This window comes from Leptonotus elevatus, chromosome 1 (genome assembly GCF_054856555.1).
Source record: "Leptonotus elevatus isolate MCC_2025b chromosome 1, RoL_Lele_1.0, whole genome shotgun sequence".
In the NCBI taxonomy this organism is placed as follows: domain Eukaryota; kingdom Metazoa; phylum Chordata; class Actinopteri; order Syngnathiformes; family Syngnathidae; genus Leptonotus; species Leptonotus elevatus.
Window position 1 is genome coordinate 19,781,977 of NC_141239.1, and position 24,742 is coordinate 19,806,718.

Genomic DNA, 24,742 nt, shown 5'->3' on the forward strand with positions numbered 1-24,742 from the left:
CTTTGCACTTTTCCTGCCGCCGTCTCCTCACGCGGCCGTATTTATGCTCTGGCGAGCGTTAATCATTGACACGCCGCCTACAGATATAAAATATTTGTGACATAGCTGCGGTAAACAGAAGGTTGACCCCGCTTGACGTGCGTGGTTGAAGGTTCACAGGGTCTGCGGTCAATATTGACTTTGGAAGGCGGTGATTGGACATCAAAACAAGCTGGGTCGGAGGAAAGGGGGGCGGGCGTTTTACTGAAGAGGTTAGGAAAACATTCGTGGCTTTAAGATGTCTCAATGGAGGAGGGAATAACATGTTTGGTTTTGCGTGCTGTGTTGACACCAAGTCGTTTTGTTCCAGTAGCCTCTTTGGTGAAGGTTCATCTTATCAGGAAAGGGGAGATAAACAAGGCCATGAGACACCAACACACCCACGCGGCCCCCTTTTCTTGCATAACACTGCCAGAGTCATAACATGTTTGTGTGAAGACAACTGACCATAATTGGTCGTTTCCTTCCGTGTAGTATTGGTGGAAAGTGAGCTTCACTTTAGATGGAGTTACACTCTTCTATCCACAAGCATTAACAATACAAAAAAAAAAGAAAAAAGATGATATAGCATTTACTTTGACCTGCCCCAAGTCGACTCAATGAGCTTCCTTCCAAGTGGGTGAGCCAGGTTTGGGGCATGTAAAGTGGTGACACAGGGCCCACTGACCCAATGAATCTCAGCTGACCCGATTTGCAAAACGTATCAAGATAACCTCTTGCCAATCGCTTTGCCTAATGTTAAATATTAGTGTTGTCAAAATCAGTGCATTCATTTTGAGTTCATTTAAAGTTATTTTAATTATAATTATTAATATTAAAAATTCCAGTCGCAACGCAGCAGTCAAAATTTTGCAGTAATAAATTTAATAATAATGCATATATTTGTGGAGACTGAGGTCAAGTTGTATTTGACAATTTTCAAAGTGTGCAGAATTTCACAAGTTACTACATGTAAAAGATTAAATAGCTCTTAATATGAAAAGAAAAATGCGCTGAGCTGTCACCAACGTCTTATAAATGCAATTATGCCATCTAGTGGCAGAAAAATGACCTTAACACATATCAGTATCACATTGACTTTTTACAGTACAGTGTTCCCTCGCTGTAACGCGGGGTTCACTTTTCGCGGTCTCGCTGCTTATCTGATTTTTTTTTGTGCAAATTTTAGTGAGGCACATAACCAAACAAAAAACAAAATGCTTATACTGTACCATATACTGAAATAATTTTCTCATCTAACAGACTCATTAATTTATTTTGTGTAAAATCTGGGCTTGTTTATTTGAACAAAGTTATTCTGAGCAAGCAGACTTGGAAACAACGTACGTAATGGGCATTTGTAGAAAAGACGTCACATTTGGGTGCAGATTGCAATATCAGATTACGTCGTCAGCGTCATTTCAACATAGATTAATGACATATATAAATCGTCTGTGCAAAGTTGAAATCCGGTGTTTAGGCCTATATTCATCTTTTAAAATGACTGAAATAATGGTGTGAAATCATGCATGAAAATGCTCAAAAAAGAAATAAAAATATAGCGTACCAATCCAGTTTGTTACAATAGGTTTATAATTTTAAAGCCATATGTGTGCATTGCCGCGTGTCCATCGGATGGTTCGGTGCAGATGAATGGCACCGTGCCCTCCACTTCTTCGCCCTCCTCCTCCCACATTGCTTTAGCATACATCTGAAAAGTAGAACATATGAAGAGGTGAATAATTACGTGACCAAAGTAACATGTAAACAGTGGCAACAAACACCGGCAGTGGCGTCGGTGCGTGGCTAGATATTGACCTTTTGCACCTGACGTCACAGCCCTCATGGGAACGCCCCCTCCGGGACGCTGGACGGCAAAAGAGCCACTTGCCTGTAATGTAACCGTTGAATCTCGTGCAGCGTAAAGTCCTTCATCTAATCGATTATCTTATCAATGGTCAGATCCTGCTGTGCGGTCGGTTGTACGGACAGACAAAGGAGTAAACCAAATGTTGCTTTTTTATCGCATATCTACTAATGAAGACAAAAGACGTCGACGGATAGCAGCAATCAGCAAAAAGGACTGGCAGCCCACAAAGTATTCACGGGTTTGCGGCAATCATTTTTAGCGAGGTTAGTAGAAAAATATTGTAATTAGTAGATTAATGTTCATACATTTTACTAGTAAACGTACACTCTAACAAAGATTGTAACAGAGGTGTCGAATTGCGTGTTTCAAATCACATTAACGAGCCAGATAGTTTGCGTCCACTCCAACTGCACGAGCACACAACTTAGTTTCAAAATGCACCTTCTTCAAAACGATTAAGTGCATTTGACTGTTTAATAATGGGGGATTTCGTCTTTGTGTTTGGAGTTTTTCACTCTGGAGCCATATTCATGAAATTACCGCATAGCTTGCCACTACGATAGTCATTTGTTCCATGCTAGTAAGCATAGCAACATAACATCATCACAGCGTTTCAATATAGAACGGACTATGTAAAAATAAGTCAGTTAGCATGATAAACAAATTTTACCTTTGCATTACGAGGTATATTGTCCCCCGGCGTGAGCGTAGCATCTCGTCCCAGAGACCCAGCCAGCGACAAGCTTTTGAATCAGCCCCGGTGTAAGGAGAAGAGACGGCATTGACTACATAATGATACAGGTGGGCGATTTGATTAACTCGGTAAAAACAGCAGGCAACAGAAGGCAAGGGGCTGTTTTCAAACTAGCGATCCCAACTAAAGTAAATATCGCGCTCTATGAGTCCCAACTAAATGTGCAACTTCAACTGACAGGCGAACTTCAGTTGAAGTATCATAATAACTTTTAATTTGTAAAATAGCAGTCACTTCCTGAATGCAAATATGAAAGAGCCTAGAGAGGTGGAGCCTATATACACACAAACAATGCAAGATGGAACGAATTTCCACATATGCGTCGAAACGTAAACTTTCGAGTCCAAAAAAAAAACAATAAAATACAAATTCGTATACATTTTTTATTAACTAAAGTGAGTATGGGACGTCATTTCAACGTCCATATTAAGACCATGGTTAGACATCACATGTCAACCTATTTTGGCGGCTGAGCGATATGGACATGATCTGGAGGTTCATTGGACGTCGGATGTTTCGTGGGCGGGTTAACTGTGACTTTGTCTACAGGAAAAAAAATTATGTTAAAAGAACACACCACTAATAACTAATTTTCCAGCATTGGATTGGGCGTTGTGTATAAAGAAAAGAAAAAGTACAAGTATCTCTGGCATCTTATTCACAGAATTTTCTTTTAAACCGAAAATAAAAACATACCGTGTGCAACGCCATTATCCTGGTCACGTGACTGTGATGACGTATCCAGTGCGTAAACGACAGCTGCCGTCATTCACTGGAATGGGAGTTCGCTGATGTAATGGGCAAGAAAAAGGCCGTCTTCTATCCCAATTACTGCGCCAATTCTCATCAGAGTAAAATCCTCAGCACGTCAGGTTTCATGTCATTCCGTGTGGAGGTGGGGCGGTGGGGGTTGGCCTCTCCTAATGTGAGCTTAAGTGCGTTTAGCACACGACATGTAGCTGCCTGGCAGAGTAAAGGTAACCCGGATGGATGCCGTCCAGTTAGGGACCGTCCACAACTTACATTTCCGGAGTGATCAATGTCAATAGTGATTTGACTGGTAATTTGAGCTTCTGTAACATGCAACTTGTAGACGGTCCCCCAACTCCGACTTGCTATGAGCCGGCCGGCTGAATGAGTTGTTATCAACCACTTTCATCCCCACTTTCGGCTGGATACAAATTTTTGGCGAGTCCTCCGTGGCTGTACTCCTTTTGAAGAAGTGCTTCTTTGCTATAGGGCGGTAATTCCACCTTTGATGTCCGCCGTGGGATGCAATAATTCCTGGCGAGTGTCTTTGTTGTTATTAGCGGTCACGTCATATATGCGTGTTTTACGCACGCGACACGTCACGACGATCACGTGACTGTTCAAAATGGCCGATACTGTACTTAATGCAAAAAATATTCATAAAAAGTGCTATAAAAATCATAATCGCTCAACATAAATTGACTTTTTTCTTCTTCAGGGAAGAGTTGAAATGAACCATTTCAACTAGCTGGTTAGTTTTTTTTTATATAAGTCTTGTATTCCTTTAAAATCCCTAAATTACATTTTTAAGAGTTGATTTGAAAATTTTCAAACGTAAATGTTGTCCAGATTAGGTGTTATTAACGCCACCTGTGCATCTGCACTTCTCCATTTTAAGAGAGACAAGTCAGTGCCATTTTCCTCCGCCTTTCCTCCTTGCTTATCACTGGGAAACATTCAAACAAAAGTTGGATTTATTTGCACTAGAATGATGCATTTCCACTTTTTGGAATAACTACTTTTGAAGTTATTTACAGAAGATTTTTGAGCACTCTTATCATGCAGGAGGTAGCGCCGCTGATTTAAGGATTTACGGTACTGGGGATCAAATCCCAGTCACTGACTGAGAGAAAACAAACGTATCTGAGAAGATTTGCTTGTCTAATCTTGTAGTATTAATTTAACACTGCATTGTGAGTTATACAAGTAAATAAATAAATACCATCTCCCAGTGTTAAATATTTAACTATTTTAACCGTGTTGATTTAACAGTGGAGATTGTGGAGCCATATAAACTTTGAAAAAGTGTTAAAATCCACTCTACAGGAGTCACTTTTTGCTGGTGGAAGAGGCGGAGCCAGATGATATGAGCAGGGTATTTCAAACCAAAACGATCTGAATCAGAATGATGCGCAAAGGCCCATGTCCGAAAGAAACTTGTTGACTTTACGCCAATAAAAAGTATACAACCTAAAACGCAACGCACGGGACAAACATCAATAATCAGGTTGAATTTCAGCATTCCAACCATTCTGATAGAGACAGTGAAGCCCAGATTAATCGATGGCTCTGGAGGATGATTTTGAGTGATTATCTTGTAGGGTTTGTTAATGTTCAATATTCATATATGCAAATCAGGAAGCACATTGTAAGAATCAGTTAAGATATCATCCGTGTGTGTGTGTTCCGCTGTATTATTTGACAGCAGTGTTTAGATCAATCAACATTGAAGTGAGTTCATTCATTCAGATGTTTATTGAGAGAGAAAAAAGAAACACTTGCACGTGGCTGGCGTTTATTCAATCAGCAGTTGATGTGTTGTCGCCTCCTCGATGTTGATCATCACGTTCACCAGCCACTGGGGAAACTGCTCGTACTGCAACAGGTATAGAGAATAATAGTTACCAAAAAAAGAATGAATCTAGTTATGAGACTGATGAACTACTGATTAATTCTCCATAATCTTATACTTATGTGAGAGGTCAAATTTCATGTAAACATAATGTATATAATTAGTATTTTTGTATTTTTTTTTTAAAGGCGATATGAGAATATATTGTTGCGGGCATCTTTACAATACACATATTGATATAGAGGCATCAGAATCAATATGGCACATTCATTCATTCATAAATTCAGAAACTCTGATATGGAGGGCCAAAAATGGCCAAAATAGAATCAATAAATACGGTAAATAAATGTGGAAAATATATAAATAATTCAAAAATAATTAAAAATTAATTACATAAAAATTATATAAACGGAAATAAAAACTACACACACACACACACACAGTTATAAATACAAAAATAAAAACAGATTAAGAGATATAAATGTAAAAAATAATAGAAGTAATAAAATCTCACTTATTATTTGTTTGTACTTTTATTTTATATTTTATTATTAATTCATTCATTTATTTGTTCGCACGTGTATATAGAGAATATATTTTTCTTGTTTTTATTTCCATTTCTATCATTTTTTTGGTATTTACATTTTGAATTATATTTGTTCTATCCATTTTTATTTTCAATGTATTTATTTGTTTATTTATATTGGCAGTTTTGGTCCTCCATAGTGCTCATTGCTGGGCAATGCGCTCACATTTCAACTAGGCATGGTGCCGGCTGGAAGCGCTGCATAATCATAACATTAGAAGAACTTAACATTTTTGCCATCCAGCATAATAAAAATATCATTTAGGTATACATATGGCTGTTTTCATAAAAAAAGAAAAAGTAATGTAAAATACTCATCTGCTTAAAGGCCATGTCAGGATACATGTGTATCGTGATACGTGTTGTATCATGACCTGACATTGTGAGGTTGTTGGCAATAATGTGGAGAAATTGTTTTTACATACTATGGCAGTTAAGAACGTTAGTGTCACTTAAAAAAAACAACCTATACAGTTAATTCATCAGTTAAGTCTTTTTACATTTGCATAAGAGCAAGAATGTTAAAACGTGATTAAAAACACAATAGTGTCGTTAAAAAGCTTAATGTTGAAAATTTGAGCCTGGAACAATTCCATGGGTGAGTAGTTTTTCTATAATTTAGCTTTATAGTCAGTTAGTTTTACACTTAGAACAGAAATGTTCTTGTTCAAACCATCTTAAAAGGTTCTACGATGCAAGAGTTGAGCCTAACATTAATGGGAGATTTGCTTTTGTTTTAAAGTATTCAACATTAGGGGTGGGAATCTTTGACTATCTCACAATTCGATTCTGATTTTTGGGTCTGCGATTCGATTCAGATTTTTTTTTTATTCTGAAATTTTTCTGATTCAAAATGATTTGATTGACAATGATTTGTGCATCAATTTATAGATGTGCAAAGTATCATCATGATCTACTCCAGTCTGACTTGCTAATGCTAATTAGCGCCCTACTCACGGCACTTTTATCACTCAAAAGAACGGCTATTCATACAAAAACGCTTCAGGAATACATACAGAGAAGCATCTTAACATTACTCACCTGCATATGATCTTCCTACGCTGCAAAAAACAACAACTTTTATCGGCATAACTTGATCATGACTTTTTCCTTCTACTCTATTGTGGCCACAACTTAACAGTGTATCAGACCGCGTGGAAACACACTGCCCCTAAGTGGCCAAATCGGGTACAACATGAACAGCGCTCTCAATAAAGGCACACACAAACCAGGGCAAGACAGTATAAAATAATTTAAATAAAACCGATTTGGGGACATGGGTGGGGGGGGGGCTGCTCGTGGGGGAAGCGGGGGCTGTGGACCGGTGGGGTGCCTGGCGGGCCTGCAGTGCCCCGTCCTGCTGCGTTGGGTTGGGGGCCCGGGCCGTGTTGGGGTGGGGGGGCGCTCCTGCTCCTGGGTTTGCTCTCCGGCCGGTGGACCTGGCGGGGCCCGGTGGTTGTCCTTTGGCGCTGCCGCGGCCTGGGGGGCCCTGAGGTGTTGCGCTTGCTCTGTCCCGGCAGGGGTCGACGGCTCCCCTCTTTGGTGGAGATTTTCATGCATGCCAGATCCACTTCACCAGCATCTATCGAAACTCAGACACAATCTGCTTCTTCCTCAGGTCATTGAATCGGTGGAGGCTGGTGTCTGTGGATCTCACTCTGCTTCGTTTGTCCTTCCTTCCTTTCCTCAGTCTCTCCTTTGGTCTCTTGAGGTCTCCCTGATTTTTTAGATTTGTTGGAATTTAGATGTTTCTGGGGTTGGTGAAGAACTCTGGTTGGTGGCCCGGTGGGTGGTGTCTGGTCGGTGCTGGATTTCACTTTCCTTTGTTTTCTTTGGTCCTTCCTCGGGTCTCCTGACGGCGGTGTTCGGTTTAGGTGAACGGTATGGGATTTTTTAAAATAAGTTTTTGGTGAACTAACGAATACACACACACTCGCACGCACGCACACACACATGCACATACTCACCCACATACCAAAAAAATAAATAAAATAAAAATAAAAAGATTTGACACGTTTTGTTCTTACCATGTTTTGCAACAAAGATTTCTTGCGGCTGCTCCTCCTCCGCTTCTTCACTGCTCTTTTGCGCTCCTTCTTCACTGACCATCCGGATTGGTTACATAAGTCAGGACGAGCAGCTATTTTACTGCTTAGTCTCTTTGGCGACTCCAACTGCGGCAAATCCACCTGCGCCGATTCCAGATGGTCTTGGCGAGACGTCATATCTGATGAAGGCTCCCCGCTTGAGGAACGAGACCACCGCCCAGGCCTGAGAGCCCTCAGTGGGACGTCTTCCTCGTCACTTCCAGACGTCACACGTTCTCCACCATCTTGGTGTTCCGGTGTGCGGCTCGCTTCGGCTCCATTGTCCAACACGGTCTCCTCTGGGATGTCAGACAGCCTTTGATCCTGGAGTTTTGAACATGAGTTGGAAATTAACTGGCAGTTTTTGTGCTCCAAGGTTCCTTATTTACATTAAAATCAGTCAACATGCAATTGTAGTACTACTCACAAAAAGGTTAGAAATTATTTGTCTTAAGTTTTGGGTGAAATTTCATGACGTACCAAAAACGCACACTGTGGAGATGCGGTAAATAACGGTTCAGAGTGAACGTCTCGAATGTCATTAGTAGGGATGTAACGATAACACAATAAATATCGTGATATCGCAATATTAAAACTGCCACAATATCGTCGTCTTCATGTGACGATATTAAAAGCAGTACATCTGTTGAAAAAAAGTCAGGTTGATTTCCATTTGTGCAGATCTAGCACCTTCAGGTGGCTAGTTTAACTTTTTTTGTGCAGTTAAATTTTCACAAGGCATGTTTTGGCCCATCTATGTTTAAAATCCATGCTAATGGTCAGATGAAGGCGAACATAATATGTTTGTGAACAAAGTCAATATGTGGAGGAACTCAATGTGTGCTTGCATTGCAAGTAAGTGCCTCAATATATATATATATATATTTTTTTTTTAAAATATATAATATTTTTATAATGTACCACCAACCTCCCCACAATATCGTGATAATTATCGTATTGTGATGTTTGGATATCGTTACATCCCTAGTCATTAGTAGGCTGCAATAGACATACATGAAGAAGAGTTCAGCCCTTTTCACACTGCATTTAGCAGGGCGCAGCGTGCCATCATCAAACCCATTAATTGTGTATGTGGTAAAAGGGGCAGGGACCACGGAGTGGCGTGTTACGCAATCTTCTAGTGATATGGTGTTATTTTGGCGGACTTGTTTAAAAATAACCCCATGATTAAATTATACTTGGATAGTTTAACTCATTCACTCGCAGCAATTTTCACTGAAGCAACCCTCTTCGCTCCCGGCTGTTTTACTAGATTCTAACTGATTTTGCAAGGCCCACAGAATAGCGTGTTCTATTGCTATAAAAACATGGAATCCAAAAGAAACATTAGAGTCTCTTTTTTTCACCAGGAAAAAAATATATTTGTATCTCTTTCCGTTTTGCAGCAATTAGCATTAGAATATAGCTAAGTTTCATCATTATTCATAAATCTGTTTAAAACAGTGGGGAAAAGAGTGTTGCAACATGGCCCTGGTCGATCTCTTATACTCCGCTGCCACCTGCTGGCCGTTTTTTTCCTATATATAATAAATCAAGTCTATTCATACTACCATTGCTTTAAGCGTCCTCTTCAGGTCAGAGGCTTCATAAAAGCCTTCTGTATGCTCTGGCATAAAAAAAAAAAAGAAGAAGTATAAATATGTTTTTGGGACCATGGCAATATATAAAATAGAACGTTTTTGGGAGCAAATGAGTTCGTCACTGAGCCATTAGTTGTTCTTTTTTTCCCCTGCCACTCATGTATTTCTCCTTTTCCTTAAAATAAGCAAAGTCAGGACTTTCTTTTGCAACAATGAGAGATGCATCTTAAAAGGTGTTGGCTAACCAGCGGCAAAATCTTTGTTTTTACTTCCTTGGTAGGCTGCTATGTCTGCACTTCCAAATATGGGCATGCAGGCAATGTCGCATAGCAGTGTGATACTTTCACACTGAGCGCAGTGTGAAAAGGGCTTTACAGAAAGGCACCAAAGTGGAATTTTCATGCATCAAATATCTTGTGAATTAGGAACAGAACTAACATGCCAAAACCGTCACTAATGGATCTAAGACCGCACATAATTAACCTGTGTATCATTTTTGAGTGATTTAAAATATGAGCCTTGGCTCAATAAAGGTTGGAGAAAAACTGCTACAAAACATGTAAAAACTCACATGCAGTAGATAAAGTTCCATTGTGGGAGTTTGATGCCTCAAGCAAGAGTGCTCTGTCAAGTCTGCAGTCAAATGGCGTGCAGCTTGATGACCGATTCCGTTCAACTGGGAAGCCTAATTACAAGCAGGTGGGGACGTGATCAACTCAAGTCAAGTCTGTTCATTTCATTAGCGAGGTGAAAAGTGAAAGGGAAAAAAATTGTTACGCTATATTTAAGTCACCTAGATGTTTTCTCCATGTTGTGTGTGCACAAGAAGAGATGAATCAAGTCACATTGAAGTGTAAAATAATTGTGAGCTGTTGATGTGAAGTGGCTGGGGGAAAAAAAGTGTTGAAATCTTGCGGACGTGCCAGTAAGCAGGTTACATTGGCTGGTGGTTGGAGGAGGGGCTTGTTTGTGAAATTTAATTTACCTTAGATTCCCTCTCGTTGCTTCACGTTACAACGCAGCAGACAGGTCAACGTCAAAATTTAGTAGTAATTAATTTAATAAAAAATACATATATTTCTAAAAATGTGCAGAATTTCACAAGTTACCTCATGTTAAAGATTATGTAGCTCCTATGAAAACAAAAATGCACTGAGCTGTCACCAATGTCTTACAAATGCAATTATGCCATCTAGTTGCAGAAAGATGACCTCAATACAAATTAATATCACACTCGTTTTTTACAGTACAGTACATCTTTTTAATTGTACCTCAATTTTATGATTTATTATGAAATTACTGTATCAAAGACTAAAAGATGCAGCCATATTTTGATTTAAGAGTTTCCCCCCCCCACTTTTATAGTTAAGAGTATGAAAAGTTATTGTACATTTAGAACAGATAAAAACAATTTGATTAATCAAGAGTTAACTATTGAAGTTATGTGATTTATTACGATTAATATATATATATATATATAGTATATAAATATACAATAGAATTTTTATTTAAGTTTTCATACTCTTGTTACTTTAAAGTGGATTTTTTTTTTAAACTAATACAGTAATTTCATAATAATTCATAAAATTGACTTAAAATTAAAAAGCTGTATTGTACGGCAAAAAACGAGTGTGATATTGATTTGTGTCATACATATATATATATATATATGTGTGTGTGTGTATATATATATATATATATATATATATATATATATATATATATATATGACACAAATCCATACAATACATATACAGTATATATAAACAAAAAAGTCATTTTACACCTGTTTCTTTTCCAGTCACAATTAATATAAATGTATATATTTATTTCCGTCTGTAACTTCTTTATTATAAGACTACCGACGCAAAGCTCACCTTCACGTTCTGTTTATTGAAAAAAATATATAAATGAAGATTGTCAGAGAGCTGCGAGATTGTATCCTGACTATCGAGGTGCTCTTGAGCAAATCAAGAACATTAAGGCTCCTTATTTGTGAAATGCGAACCCATAATCTCTCATTTTATACACCAATATTGTCTTTATTACAAAATATTCAATAAACCATCTTTACACTGTACAAGTTGTGACATAGTTTACAGGTGCTTGGCTATTTACATAGAATAACATAAAAGAGTATGACCTGCATATCAAAGTAATTATGTGTAAAAAGGCAGGTTGCAAACACGGTGAAGCATGACATGGAATAAGGCAGAAACATGATGTACTCTATATACACAGACGCAGATATATACTAAAGATCATAAATGATCATAAATCATAATTTACCACAAAATGTCAAATCTTGCAGACGGTATTTTTTGTGAGAAAAGACGTTTTTTTCCCCCACCACGTTACAGAAAATCGGGAACAGGTGAGGTTTTTTTTCCATGGAAATTGTTAAAGAAAACAACTTTGTTTACTTCATTAAATAATATACACAAACTGGTCCGGAGAACAAGAGTGAGACGCATACAGTGGAACCTCTAAAAGTCCAACATGGCAAAATGATCGTTTTCAACTTCAATTCTGCACGCTTGTTCTTTGGCTTTCTCTTCACTTGGCGTGAAGTCATGTGACGTCTTGCACATCGGATAAAATCTTTTGCGCTTTCCCCAGCAACACTTCTTCCAAAGGAAGGAGCTTTAGTATTGTTTTTTATGACTTATTTATAAGATTGTTAAACAATGAGATGTAACTATGATGTAAATCACATTCTTGTTTGGATGTCTTATTATTAACAGGGCTAAACCTTTTTTTCCACTTGTGTGACAACTTGACCTATTTTGAACCATTGTAGTTCCTATGAGGATTTAAAAAAAATGTAAATACAATCAAAATACCAACAAATCTAAAGCATCCTTCAACGACTTATATTTAACCTGAGAGGTTCCACAGAAAGGTAAAAAAAAAAAAGAAAGAAAAAAAAGTGTTAAGTATTCATTTTAGTAGGGATGGGCAAGTACCGATAACAGGTATCGGTATCAGGCTGATACCAGGCTTTATTTCATGGTATCAGCCCTCGCGACAGCAGCCGATACCAGTATCGGCCACTCTCTTGAAATTAGATATGAGAAGAAAAGAAAATTGCCATTCTTTAAGAAAAATGCTATATTGGGATGTATAAGTCCTTCATTAAAATTATCTGTCATTCTTTTTGGGGTGGAAATACAAAAAGTACACAGTAAATTCTGTAGAGTAAATTTGACTCTACGCAGCAACATTTCAGTGTTAAAATTTCAGAGTTAATTGGTGTTATATTACAGAGTCGATAACCTAGTGTTAGATTAACTCTGCAGAGGTGTAACTAATCTCCGCCTTCGCACCTGTTGACGAACGGCGAAAAGTAATCGCAACACTGACCAGTGTTGACTAGTGTTAAATTTCAACTCCCATCAGAGTTGTTTTTAACCCCATTCCAGTGTAAAACTAAATTAACACTTTCAAAAGTGTTGTTTTAACTACACTTAGTGTGGACCAATATAGACACTTTTGAGGTGTTAAATTTAACTCAGTAGGTGTTGAATTAATATTTTGCTCTGTATTTAGAGTGGGACCAAATAGACTCAGTTTTAGGGTCATATCTACACTTGGATGAGAGTAAAATAAAGAACTGGAAAAATAAATGTCACTCAAGGGTTGAGAAACGAACTCACGGCCTTCAGCTTGGGAGCTATGCCCCTCCCACTGTTAAAAAACATAATTTTTGGTCTCTTGGAGTTCTGAAGATTCCAGCTGACACGAGCGACATAACACACAGCAGGAGCTGTTTAGCTCAGGGAGTAGATCACCTGTCTCCCAAGCGGAAGGTAGTGAGAGTTTGTTCCTCAACCATTGAGTGACTTTTATTTATATATGTATTCAATTCTTTATTTTACCCTCTTCCGAGTATAAACATTACTCTAAAGCTGAGTCTATTTGATCCCACTCTAAAAAGAGTCAAATTTATTCTACAGAATTTACGTGTACTATTGGTATCGGTACCAAGTATCGGTGACTACTCGTAATGGTATCGGTGTGAAAAAAATGGTATCAAACATTTTAGCTTATCTGACGGTGTATGAAAGTGTGTGCTAAACTGGTAGACGTCATATCGAAAATCTCATTACTTTGGTTTACTTTAAGGGTGAATCATACAACTGTCAACTTACCAAAAACAAAAACATGCACCAGTAATCATAAATGTGTCTGCAAAAATGTTACAAATGTCATTGTGCTGTCATACAACCACACACACACACAAGTACACACCTGCACTCACACATGCTTAGGCGCACCATAAGAAACACTGCGTGACAACTGTAATAATACAATGCATCCTTGGCATCATTAGAAAGACAGTGCAAAAGCAATAGCAAGATCAGTCTGTTTTTTCTCTTTCAATCAATGCACATTTATAGAATATCATCATCTGTAGAGATTTTACCTGCAAAGAAAGGTCGGTGTGTCTGAGTGTGTCCAAAGAGTGGCAAGCAGCTGATATTCCTTAAAAAATAACAAAAAAAAACAACGGCAAGTATGATTGTCTGGACTCATTTCCTGAATGAGCGTCGCACCTGCAGGAAACGTGCCGGCCGGTCGGTCTCCATCTTGGCTCCGCTGAGGTCACACTTGTGTTTGTGTCTACACCGCAGCATCAGCCACAGCGGCCACAGCCTCAATCGCAATCTCGGTCACGTCGAGATCCGCCCCCTCCTCCTCCTCGCCCACCGCAGGCACGCGGGAGGAGGGCAAGCACGCCGGCTGGCTGTTGGGGGAGGCGGCGCCGGCCGAGGAGACGCTGCCTAGGTTGGCGGGCACGCTGGTCTTGCCGCAGGAGTGGATGCGGCGCGCCAGGCTGGCCGAGCGCACCACCGAGGAGGTGGTGGCCGTGCCCACGCCCTGCACCTTGCCCTCCAGGAAGTACGTCAGCATCTGACCTTTGCCCTTCACGCTCACTTTGCCGCGGGACACCAGGTCGTAGTCGGAGCTCAGCAGGCGGTAGACCTCCTCCGTCACCTGGGTTCAACGTTATTGGAGTTACGGGAAACGAGCGGATAAAACGAAACTTGAGAAAGTATTTTCTATAACAAAATAAACTAAAAAAATATCTTTTTTTTTATTTATTTTTTTTAAGTTAAAGTCGGCCATGTTTTCATCACAATGGAACTACAACTACTTCCTGTTTACGTGTCTAAATGACACAAGCAGCTTCCAATAGCTGTCAGGACTGTATAATGGTGAGTGCATTGCTTTGTTTACAGCTGTTGAACTGTCAACCAAGATAGCATTTAGCACAAAGTGCAATTTCTGTAGAAATTGTGTGGAAATGCTGAAAGCTGAATGCTAAGATTCGAATGCATGCTTATGAAGTAAATTGGAAGATAAATTATGTGAAAATGAATGAGCAGCAATCTGTCTAAGGTGGGATTCGAACCATCGCCTCCTGTTTACCGGTCAAAATTTTCAAAGTCTGTTCCTTTGAATATGAATGAGGAAATGTTGATATTTAACATTAAATTGTGCGAAAACTGTAAGTGATGTGGAATCAGACGATATATTCCCAGTAGGGATGCACGATAATGGTATTTTCAACCGATACCAATAAAACAATCATTTAGAACGTGCCGATGTCGATAACCGATAAGTAAGCCGATAATTGTTTGCAAAATTAACTTGAATACAAATATACTTTCGAGTCCTACTAGAAGTACAAATACATCGAAACATTGTGTAAAGCATCACGAAGCTGAATTTTAGAGATATCTCTGCTTCAAAGACAACCAGTAACGAATTTTGAGTTTGCCAAAACAAAACAGTCATCCTTTAAAAATTCACCCAAAAACTGTGAGGGTAAAATTTTGGGGAGACACATCTTGAGGCACAACCACAACATTATCGGCGGATTTCTTTATTATCTGGTTTATCTGTATAACGTCAAATTGGTCGATAATTGCCGATAATTATCGGCCACCGATATTATCGTGCATCCCTAATTCCCAGGAAGGCGTGATTTTTTTTAAACAAGTTTAAATTTGAACGGTGTAAATTGGATGTATTATGTGGGAGTTTTGTATGGCAAAAAAAGTGTGGAGAATAAAAAGTACCTGAAAAAATAATAAAGGTTAGAAACAACATAATTAGTCATAATAAAATTGACTAGCTATACTCAAACAGTCCGATAATCACCTCCTCTCTCGTTGCATGACAAACAAAAGCAAGCGAGACGTGTGATGCTACCCGATATTTCGTGTTTAGTCTCAATCGAGCATAATAGTCCTAATAAATCTATCAAATAAACATATGGTACAATTAGAATAAACTATTTAATATACAATGCTTCACAAATATAATACGCCTTTATAACCCAATACGCCTTGTGTATGAAAAAATAGACCCTTTTGTTATTGCGCCAAAAAATACGGTGCCCCTAATGGTTCGTAAAATGTGGTATACTTATAGCGAAAATGTCCTTTGTTTTTAGTTTTTGTCAATTAATATCATACATGAGTGTTCATTTTAAATGTATTTATTTCATTATTGCTGTATATCCATACAGGAAAAGGAAGGTCAAACAGTGGTTTAAGAATTGTACTTCAGTTTACTTTACTTTATTGCAGTTCTTGGTGATCTTTTTTGTTTTGTTATCTTACACTCACTCTAAAAACAGTTGGGTCAAAAATAACCCAACAATGGGTCAAAAATGGACCAATCCTTGTGTCAATTTGATCTAACTTTCTGTGTTGTTTTTTTTTTACAAAAAAAAATATTTAAAATAAAATTTAAAAAAGGTATTTTTGTATCAAACAACCCATAAAGTTGGGTCAGATCTTCAACTTGGGTTAATTTGACCTAACTTTCTGGGTTGTTTTGTTAAAAAAGGAAAAAAGAGAAAAAAAGGCAATATTGTGTAAAACAACGCAGAAAATTGGGTCAAACTGACCCAAAAAAAAAGCTGACGTTGTCACCTGTATCTTCCCTGGTACTCCCGTGCTGTCCATGCGACTGGCCACATTGACCGTATTCCCCCAGATGTCATACTGGGGTCGCCGTGCCCCGATGACCCCTGCCACCACTGGACCAACATTGATCCCTGCGCCGGCGTGGGACATTGAGCAAACCAAATGAAAAGAAAAGCCCATGAACAACTTTTTTCATACTTTGATTGGTATGGTGCTGTTGGTGGGGGTGCGCAGACGTACCCACTCTCAAGACAAATTCGTTGTAAGACTGGTAGTTGATTTCATCCAACACATCAAACATCTCAATGGCGTAGTCCGCAATCGTGCTCAGGTGGTCATAAATGGACTTCTTGGCCTAAAGAAGCAAACAAACAATGTCATTTGTGTGGACGACTTTTAAGAGTCTTGCTTGTAAATCTAATTTTGGCTTGCAACACAGAGCAAGATTTTTAAATTCTTAAATAATACAGTATAAAGATGCTAAATGTTAAATAATCATTCAAACTTATCATATTCTATCATGAATACTTATAAATGGCGCCGGTGGCAGTTCTATCAGGACCACAGCGCAACCACGCAAAAAGGCTAAATGTGGATTCTGCTACTTAAAATAAAAAAAAATAAAAATGGCCGCCCCCCGAGGTGGATAAAACTGATGGATGTTGATGCTTAACTCATATTCCACAAACGCATTATTAATCAGAATACCAAGTTTAAACTCGTTTGACAGTAAATTTAAAAAGAGTGTGGGAATAAACCACATGAAGCCTCTTTTTGAGCAAGTCAAGGTGAAAAAAAAAATCTGTTGCATTTCAAGACATTATTTGAAAATGTACAGGTCATCAACCTTTATTGTCAAAAGAGCCATTTTAGGCCAAATCAACAAAAAAAAAAATCTGTCTGGAGTCGCAAAACATTTGTGTTAGTCTTCGTATAATGTACTGAAGGCCCAAGAGCTCATTAGAACTGCACCACAACAAAAAAATTTGCAGCATCCAATACTTTGAGATTCATTTTCTACTGCCTTTCGTCTTCCGTTTTATTTATTCATTTTTTTGGGGGGGTTATTTTTCATACTTTGTTTTTCATACATTTTTAGACTTTTCTGCCTTTGACATTTTTGGCAATTTTACGGACATTTAAAAAAAAACATTTATGGCTATTTTTGACATTTCACTTTTTTGTAATTTTGTGTAAATTCGATGGTAATTTTCGGGATTTCTTCTTTTGATTGTGGACATTTTATAGTTACTTTTTAAACGTTTTCTGTTCTGCCTTAAAAATAATAATAATAATAACATTTCTGACTTTCTGGCAATTTTGAGTACATTTTATGGTAATTTTCGGGATTTATTTTGTTTTTGGACATTTTATAGTTACTTTTGGAATGTTTTCTTTTTTTACGAAAGCGTATTGCTGCCACACCAAGAAAAAAAAACGAGCCATATCACGTTTTAACATGATAAATCTTGTTAAAACGTGAAAATTATCATTTTTTAAGCTTTTTTTTCTTGGTGTGGCAGCAATACGCTTCCGTACTTTTCTGCCTTTTTAAAACTCATTTACTGACTTTTTGGGCAATTGGAAAGACATTTTATGGCAATTTTCTGTCTTTCTTATTTAGTTTTTGAACATTTTATGGTCACTTTTTTAAAAATTTTAGGTCAGTTTTAAAACTTTTTCATCTACCTTTCATCTGTCGTTTTCTGACAACTTTTTTGACTTGAATATTTGTAATCTAAATAATTATTTTGAAGAATATTTTATCTAAAATAAATACAAATATAAATAAATAATTTCTACAATTGTTTTTTTTTTTTTTGGGAGATCCACAGGGAGCCACAGGAGAAATACGAAAAAGCCACAATTGGCACCCGGATTGGTCTTTAAGACATGAAGCGTAAATATCACAAACACACGTCTCACCTTGGTCCCAATAGTTGGGACGAGGCCCACAGCTGCCATGTACGTGCTACCTATTGTCTTGATCTTCTCAATATCTTTGTAGCACTCTTTATCCATGAGCTGGAAGATGCACAGCCAAGTTTAAAGTCCACATCGTGTGACTCTCTTAATAATAATAATAAAAAAAAAAAAGAAGTCAATAATAAAAGACGTAAACCTCATCAAAGTCTGCAATGATCTCGTTGAGCAGTCTCAAGCACTCCACTCCCATGTTGTTTCCGTCCAACTCGATGTAGAAGTCGTTGAAGTTGGGGATGGAGGCAAACAGGACGCCTACTTGTGCGTAGGATTGATAGTATAGATCCTAGTAGAAAACAGAACAACAAACAAACAAGAGACGTAATGAGGTGCAATTGTGACGCATTCCAACGCCACTTGTGGTGATGGTCTACCTGTTTGTGTGTCTGTGTGTCTGCCTGTCTATGAGCTGGGCTCACCATGTTCCTGGGGTTGGACAGCAGGAAGTGTTGGGCCACGTGTGCCGGCAACAGATTGAACAGGATCCGCCTGTTGTCCAGTTTGACTTTTTCCATGCCGTCCCTTTCCTCCTCCGCCTGTCACCACACAGAGTTAGCGACACACATACATGGACATAGCTTGAAATTCAAGAGGACATTTATAGACATTTTTTTAAAATTTATTTTATACCAAATGTTGGGTCTCTGACGTTTTCAGCTACCCACTAAATCAGTTTCTGAAAATGCAAATTTACATATCACACACTGCACCTATAGGGCACGGCGAACGGTGCACCAGGCTGTGGAAAGATCCAGAGCCACTTTCAAGCTATAGGTGGACTACACTAAAACACTGTGGTGCAAAAACATCCCTATTCCCAACAGCTGTCGTGTCAAAGGATAAGCAGGTTCAGCATTAGCTAACAATGTTAGCTTCTGATAAGTGAGACATGCTCGACTGCTTGGTTAGTTTGAGAATGCAGTGGTATATTTGTGGTTTTTTTTCCATCTTCCGCATACATAGTATACAAAGTTCTGCCTCCCTTGAGTAAAAATGCTTTTATTGTTTTTTTGGGGTGTTAGCTTTTTTCCTCTCCACATTCTTTGCTAATACTTGAAGAGGACGCATCATCAAATTGCTAAATAACTATGAATTTTCTGACAAACTGACTGGTTCGGCACGTAAATTTTCTATTCTATTCTATTTCAGAGCTTTCAAGTGTTTTTGTTAGTTGTGTCTAATTCTAATAAGATGGTCTTGTTGAGAAAAATACAAAAATTACCATTTCTTAAAAAAAGTGTGAAAGACTAAATCGTAAATTTTGTTTAACAGGGGGGGGGGGGGAATCGTCCTTACAATAGCATATTTTATGTGGCACTACTAGTCTAAACATGTGTTTATGATTAATATTCTGTTAGTGGAATGAATCAAGAAGCAAAATCCACCTGTTTTGAATCCATCCCAGGGGCGACCATTTTGCCACGTGCTCTCAACTGAAAATGACATGACAGTGCAACCAAGGCTCAGTTTACCAAGGTCACATGACCGTGATTGGTCATTACCTGAGCCCTGATGTGCTGTGATGTCATTTTCAGTCAACAGCAAGTGGTTGTACAAGGCAAAATGGCCGTCCCATGAGATGGATAAAAATGGGTGGCTTGTTCTGCTTACATAATTCATATTCAACAAATGTAAAATGAATAAGAACACTGTGTTCAGACTATTGGAGGCGCATAGGACATATGACTGTATTGTATTTATTTTTTTATTTGACTTCCCCTTTAAATATTTTTTTCCACAGTACTGTTTCAGAAATTAAAGACAAAAACTAAATTACATTCATGCAATCATTGAAGTTCTTAATGAAATTATGAAAAATATGAATACAGTAAACGCCTTGAGTTCAAAGAAATATTGTCCTATGTTTGATGAAACCGCAGCAGTGCATAAACAGGAGTATCAACCATATGGCCCGCGGGCTATAACTGGCCCATCAAATCTGGGTTGTCAAGATTACTAAAATTAACCGGTTTTTTTGTCCACTGTAGGGCGCACTGACGACCACATAAATCTGACTCTTACTCGGGATTTGATGCAAAATATTTGCGCAAATTTTGTTCAAATGAATCTCCAATAAGTTAATTACAAAAAAAAAATACAAATATTTACACATTATGCCAAACATCACAACACTTTTCAACTAGTGAAAAGTCTCCGTAATTCCGTAAAGCTAAATGCCGTCAACTTTATCTACGCTTCAATCACATTACACAGTAATGAATCATTCTAACGTGTAGGTTTCCATTTTAACTCGTCACATTGTTAATTGCCAACTCCAGCCTCTCACTATGCAAAATAGTCCTCCTCCTAAATAAACGGAGCCAAAACAAACAAACATCCTACCATCATTATTAGCAAAGGAAAAAAAACCTGGCAGCTTCTCTGTACGCAATTATTATATATGCAAATCAATCTTCCATGTAGCACATGGTATTATTGTGATGAAGACGCGATGGCTAACCTGCACAGCCCAGAGGAAGTCCAAGCGCAGTTTGAGGTCAAGCTGCCTGGAGTGGAGGGCCAGAGCACTGACGAAGAGCAACAGAGACAGGATGGGCTCGTAGCCCCGGATGTGGAAGGACCCCCCACTGTGGAAGAGACCAAGGCACAAAGTCAGCACCGGGCCCGGACCACCCAGGAAAAACTACACGGGAGGCTTGAGGCGATCCCCCACACAGTCCGCAGCAAACACGTGTGAAGTTATGCAACAATGTGGATTTCATTCCAACATTGACTTTGTCTAATTATGTGAATGTGGGACTAAAAACAGCACATTACATCATTGTGATTTCGTAATTTCTGTAAATTGTATGACAAAATGTGCGTCCAAATCAGGACATGATAAGCTGTTATTTTTAGTATCTTAAGCACTTTTAAATTAAAAAAATTAAGTCATAATCAGATTACCTCTGATGTCCTTGTCTATGCAGATCACAGCCTCTAGGGGGCATATTTCCACGATTTCCAGGACTGCTATTATGGTTTGTAATGTTTTGAATTGCTAGAATCCGATTCCACACAAAATCGACTGTATAAGACCCAGTTTAAGCGCAACTAGGACTCGTCTACCATCTAGTGGTGAATGGTGATATTACAACTTAAAACAACAGTCGACTTGCAAATGTTTCCTCCACTTTCTGTTGTCTGTGTCAAGGTCTAATTTGTGAACATATCACATGAAACTAATCAACTCATTTGCCCCCAAAAACGTATAAATACCTTCTATTTTAAATATTATCATGCTCCCAAAAACGTATTTATAGTTTTTTTTATTAATGTTTTTTATGCAAAAGCATACAGAAGGCTTTGATGCAGCCTCTGAACTGAAGAGAATGCTTGAAGCAATAGGAGTTATTACAAAAACGGCCAGCATGTGGCAGCAGAGTATAAGAGATCAACCAGGGCCATGTTGCAAAAATCTCTCCCCCCTGCTGTTTTAAACAGATTTGTGAGGCATCTCATTTGCATGATTTCCGAGCATCCCGTCTGATGTCGGCGCTCCCTCCTCCCCCACCCCGCTGAGCCCGGGGCCTCACCCACCTGGCGGTCTTGCGAAAACCGCTGAGCTCCAGCACGGTGACGTAGAGCACGCTCAGCAGGAGCATCAGCGCCATCTTGGGCAGCCAGGAGACGCGCAGGAAGAGCGCCAGGGTGAGCGTGCCCACCGCGCACGACAAGAAGGCGTAGCGGGCGCCCTCGCAGGGCAGCTCGGCCATGGTGCGGTTGGCGCCGCTGTCTGTGTCGATGATGACGATGGAGCTGTTGTTGGTGGCGGGACCCCACAGCCAGGGCATGCAGCCCACCTGTATAAAGGGCAAATAACACTAAATGCGTGCACTTGATCATGTAATTGACTCGATTGACCGAGTGTCATGTGACTTACCACACAGGCCTGGGCCACAGCATAGATTAAGAGCACGATGAGAATGCAAAGTGCAGTGCGAATCTGAATGGTCAGGCATCCTGGAAAACACTGATTCACAAAATCATGTCAAAATGTACATTGATGCTATTTTCTAAATAATAATCCCTGTGAACCTCCATAGTTGACGCCCTCTCTAAAGAATTTGTAATTACCTGAACCTGTCATAAGGTGGCGACAAAGGACTACTTTTGTATATGAAACAACTCAGCTGACTTCAAATTGTTTCCTTGGCACCAAGATGCCACCAGATGGCACCAAAGCAATACTGTTATTGCTAACAGCAAATAGATGAGTTTTTCCAGCAAAAACCGTATAACACCTTAACTGATTCCTTTTAATCGTGACATGCCACACACATACATATGTGATTACCGGCACTGTTCTTATAGCGTGTGGCGTAATCAGGATGACCATCAACCATTGTGTCTAATTTATTTGTGTAGCCCTCAATCACTAAAGAGTCTCACAGGGCTTCACAAGACCCCTCAACCAGGCAAGGAAAAACTCAAAATTGCATTTGGGGAAAAGAAGAAACCTTGAGAAGAGACTACAGAATGAACGGCATTTTGATTTTGTGGCAATGACAGGCCACCAAAGTCACCAATTTCATTCATGAGCCTCTGCAGTCAAAACACCCATGTTGGCAAGTTTCAACCAGTTTTATTCCAATTTTTGTCACCCGGATTTTGTAAAATAGGTCTCACTTGAATGCTGGCAATGTGGAGAGTGCAAAACAGGCAATAAAGTCAACGCCATTTTGTTTTTGTGGCAATGACAGACCACCAAAGTAACCGATTTATCCATTAGCATCCGCAGTCAAAACGGCTATGTTCTCAAGTTTAAACCGGTTTTATTCAAATTTTTGGGAATCATGTTTTTCAAAATAGGTCTTATTTGATAGCTGGCGATGTGTAGAGTGCGTAACAGGTGAGAAAGTCAAGGCCATTTTGGTTTTATGGCAACGAGAGGCCGCCAAATTCACCAACTTCACCCAAAGTGAGTGGAGCCTCTGCAGTCAAAACGCTCATGTTGGCAACTTTAAACGTAATTTATTCAAATTTTTGCCACTCGGATTTTTAAAAATGGGTTTCAATTGAAAGCTGACGATGTGGAGAGTGCAAAACAGACGAGAAAGTAACGCCATTTTGTTTTTATGGCAATGGTAGACCACCAAAGTAACCGATTTCATCTATTAGCATCTTCATCCAAAACGCCTATGTTGACAACTTTAAAAGCAATTTATTCAAATTTTTGCAAATCAGATTTTTCTAAATAGGTCTCAATTGATAGCTGGCGATGTGTAGATTGTGAAACAGGTGAGTAAGTCAACGCCATTTCGTTTTTGTGGCAATGACAGGCCACCAAAATCACCAATTTCTTCCATTAGCCTCTGCAGTCAAAACGCCTATATTGGCAAGTTTAAACCGGTTTTATTCCAATTTTTGGCAATCGGATTTTTTTTTTAAATGGGTCTCAATTGAAAGCTGGCGATGTGTAGAGTGTGTAACAGGTGAGAAAGTCAACGCCATTTCGTTTTTGTGGCAACGGGAGTCCTCCAAAGTCAACAACTTCACCCAAAGTGAGTGGTGCCTCTGCAATGGCAAACACTGCTATCTACAGGCGAGATAGCGCAATTGCGGGATTTTAAGGTGGTATGAAAAGATGATTTGACGGGAGCGAGACCGTGGAGCCGACTTCAGCGTCGTCAATAAAAATGTCTTTACATTTTTTTTTTTTTTTAAACAACAAAAAACTTCTGTGCCGTTCTTCTTCTGTGTATATAAAGGCAGTCTGTGGCACCATACTGCCTCAAATAGGTCAGTCTTTGTACTACAACTGACATGGTTACATGTGTGTGTAGTTATGGTGTGGACATCCGGATTAACAATTCCGGCGGTTATAACTGAACTGATCATTCAAAATTAGAATAGAATAAAACGTCCACTCTTGCAAAATGTTGCACACACCTGTACTCTTGTGATATGCAGGTACATGATGCATGCTACCAGGAAGCAAATGCAGAAGACAAGCAGCACCAGCACCACTGTGCCCCTGAAGCACACAAAGAAACGGCAAGAAAATCAGTTGGCAAATAATGCAGAGTATTAATTTGTATATGTACAGTACATACTGCGGTATGATGAGAAGGTAGACAAGGCCACACAAGGCAGCGAGTATCAGAGAAAGAACCACCGCACTGGTGAAGTACTCGTCAGGAACCTGATGGTACTTTTTGGTACCAAAAAGAGCAAATAGTGATCAGGACTGACCATTACGACCATTCTTCCACCCAAGTACGTTATACAATTTGAATGTTTTCCTTTTCAACTGGTAAAAGTTGTAAGCCGGTTAAAAAAGAAAAAAGAAGAAGATCC

General features: G+C 39.0%; 1 protein-coding gene across 9 annotated transcripts in view; it reads right to left on the reverse strand.

Annotated features, from left to right (window-relative positions):
• Nucleotides 1-1,596: 1,596 nt before the first annotated feature.
• LOC147181179 (adenylate cyclase type 1-like) overlaps nucleotides 1,597-24,742 on the reverse strand; it is a 67,630-nt gene continuing 44,484 nt past the window's right edge. Inside the window, exons 10-25 of one of the 9 annotated variants that reach the window (XM_086081627.1) lie at nucleotides 24,499-24,596; nucleotides 24,335-24,419; nucleotides 22,326-22,415; nucleotides 21,983-22,245; nucleotides 20,904-21,030; nucleotides 18,817-18,978; nucleotides 18,582-18,728; nucleotides 18,386-18,484; nucleotides 16,700-16,814; nucleotides 16,466-16,590; nucleotides 14,075-14,516; nucleotides 13,945-14,003; nucleotides 10,090-10,203; nucleotides 7,858-8,241; nucleotides 6,872-6,891; nucleotides 5,125-5,268 (exon numbers count right to left, since the gene is read on the reverse strand). In XM_086081627.1, the coding sequence (XP_085937753.1) occupies nucleotides 14,142-14,516; nucleotides 16,466-16,590; nucleotides 16,700-16,814; nucleotides 18,386-18,484; nucleotides 18,582-18,728; nucleotides 18,817-18,978; nucleotides 20,904-21,030; nucleotides 21,983-22,245; nucleotides 22,326-22,415; nucleotides 24,335-24,419; nucleotides 24,499-24,596 (1,686 nt within the window). In that variant the 3' untranslated portion in view covers nucleotides 5,125-5,268; nucleotides 6,872-6,891; nucleotides 7,858-8,241; ... (1 more) ...; nucleotides 13,945-14,003; nucleotides 14,075-14,141. Of the gene's footprint in view, nucleotides 1,730-5,124; nucleotides 5,269-6,871; nucleotides 6,892-7,857; nucleotides 8,242-10,089; nucleotides 10,204-13,944; nucleotides 14,517-16,465; nucleotides 16,591-16,699; nucleotides 16,815-18,385; nucleotides 18,485-18,581; nucleotides 18,729-18,816; nucleotides 18,979-20,903; nucleotides 21,031-21,982; nucleotides 22,246-22,325; nucleotides 22,416-24,334; nucleotides 24,420-24,498; nucleotides 24,597-24,742 lie in introns of those variants that run through there. The other 8 variants (XM_086081630.1, XM_086081624.1, XM_086081625.1 and 5 more) reach the window with 8 other exon arrangements.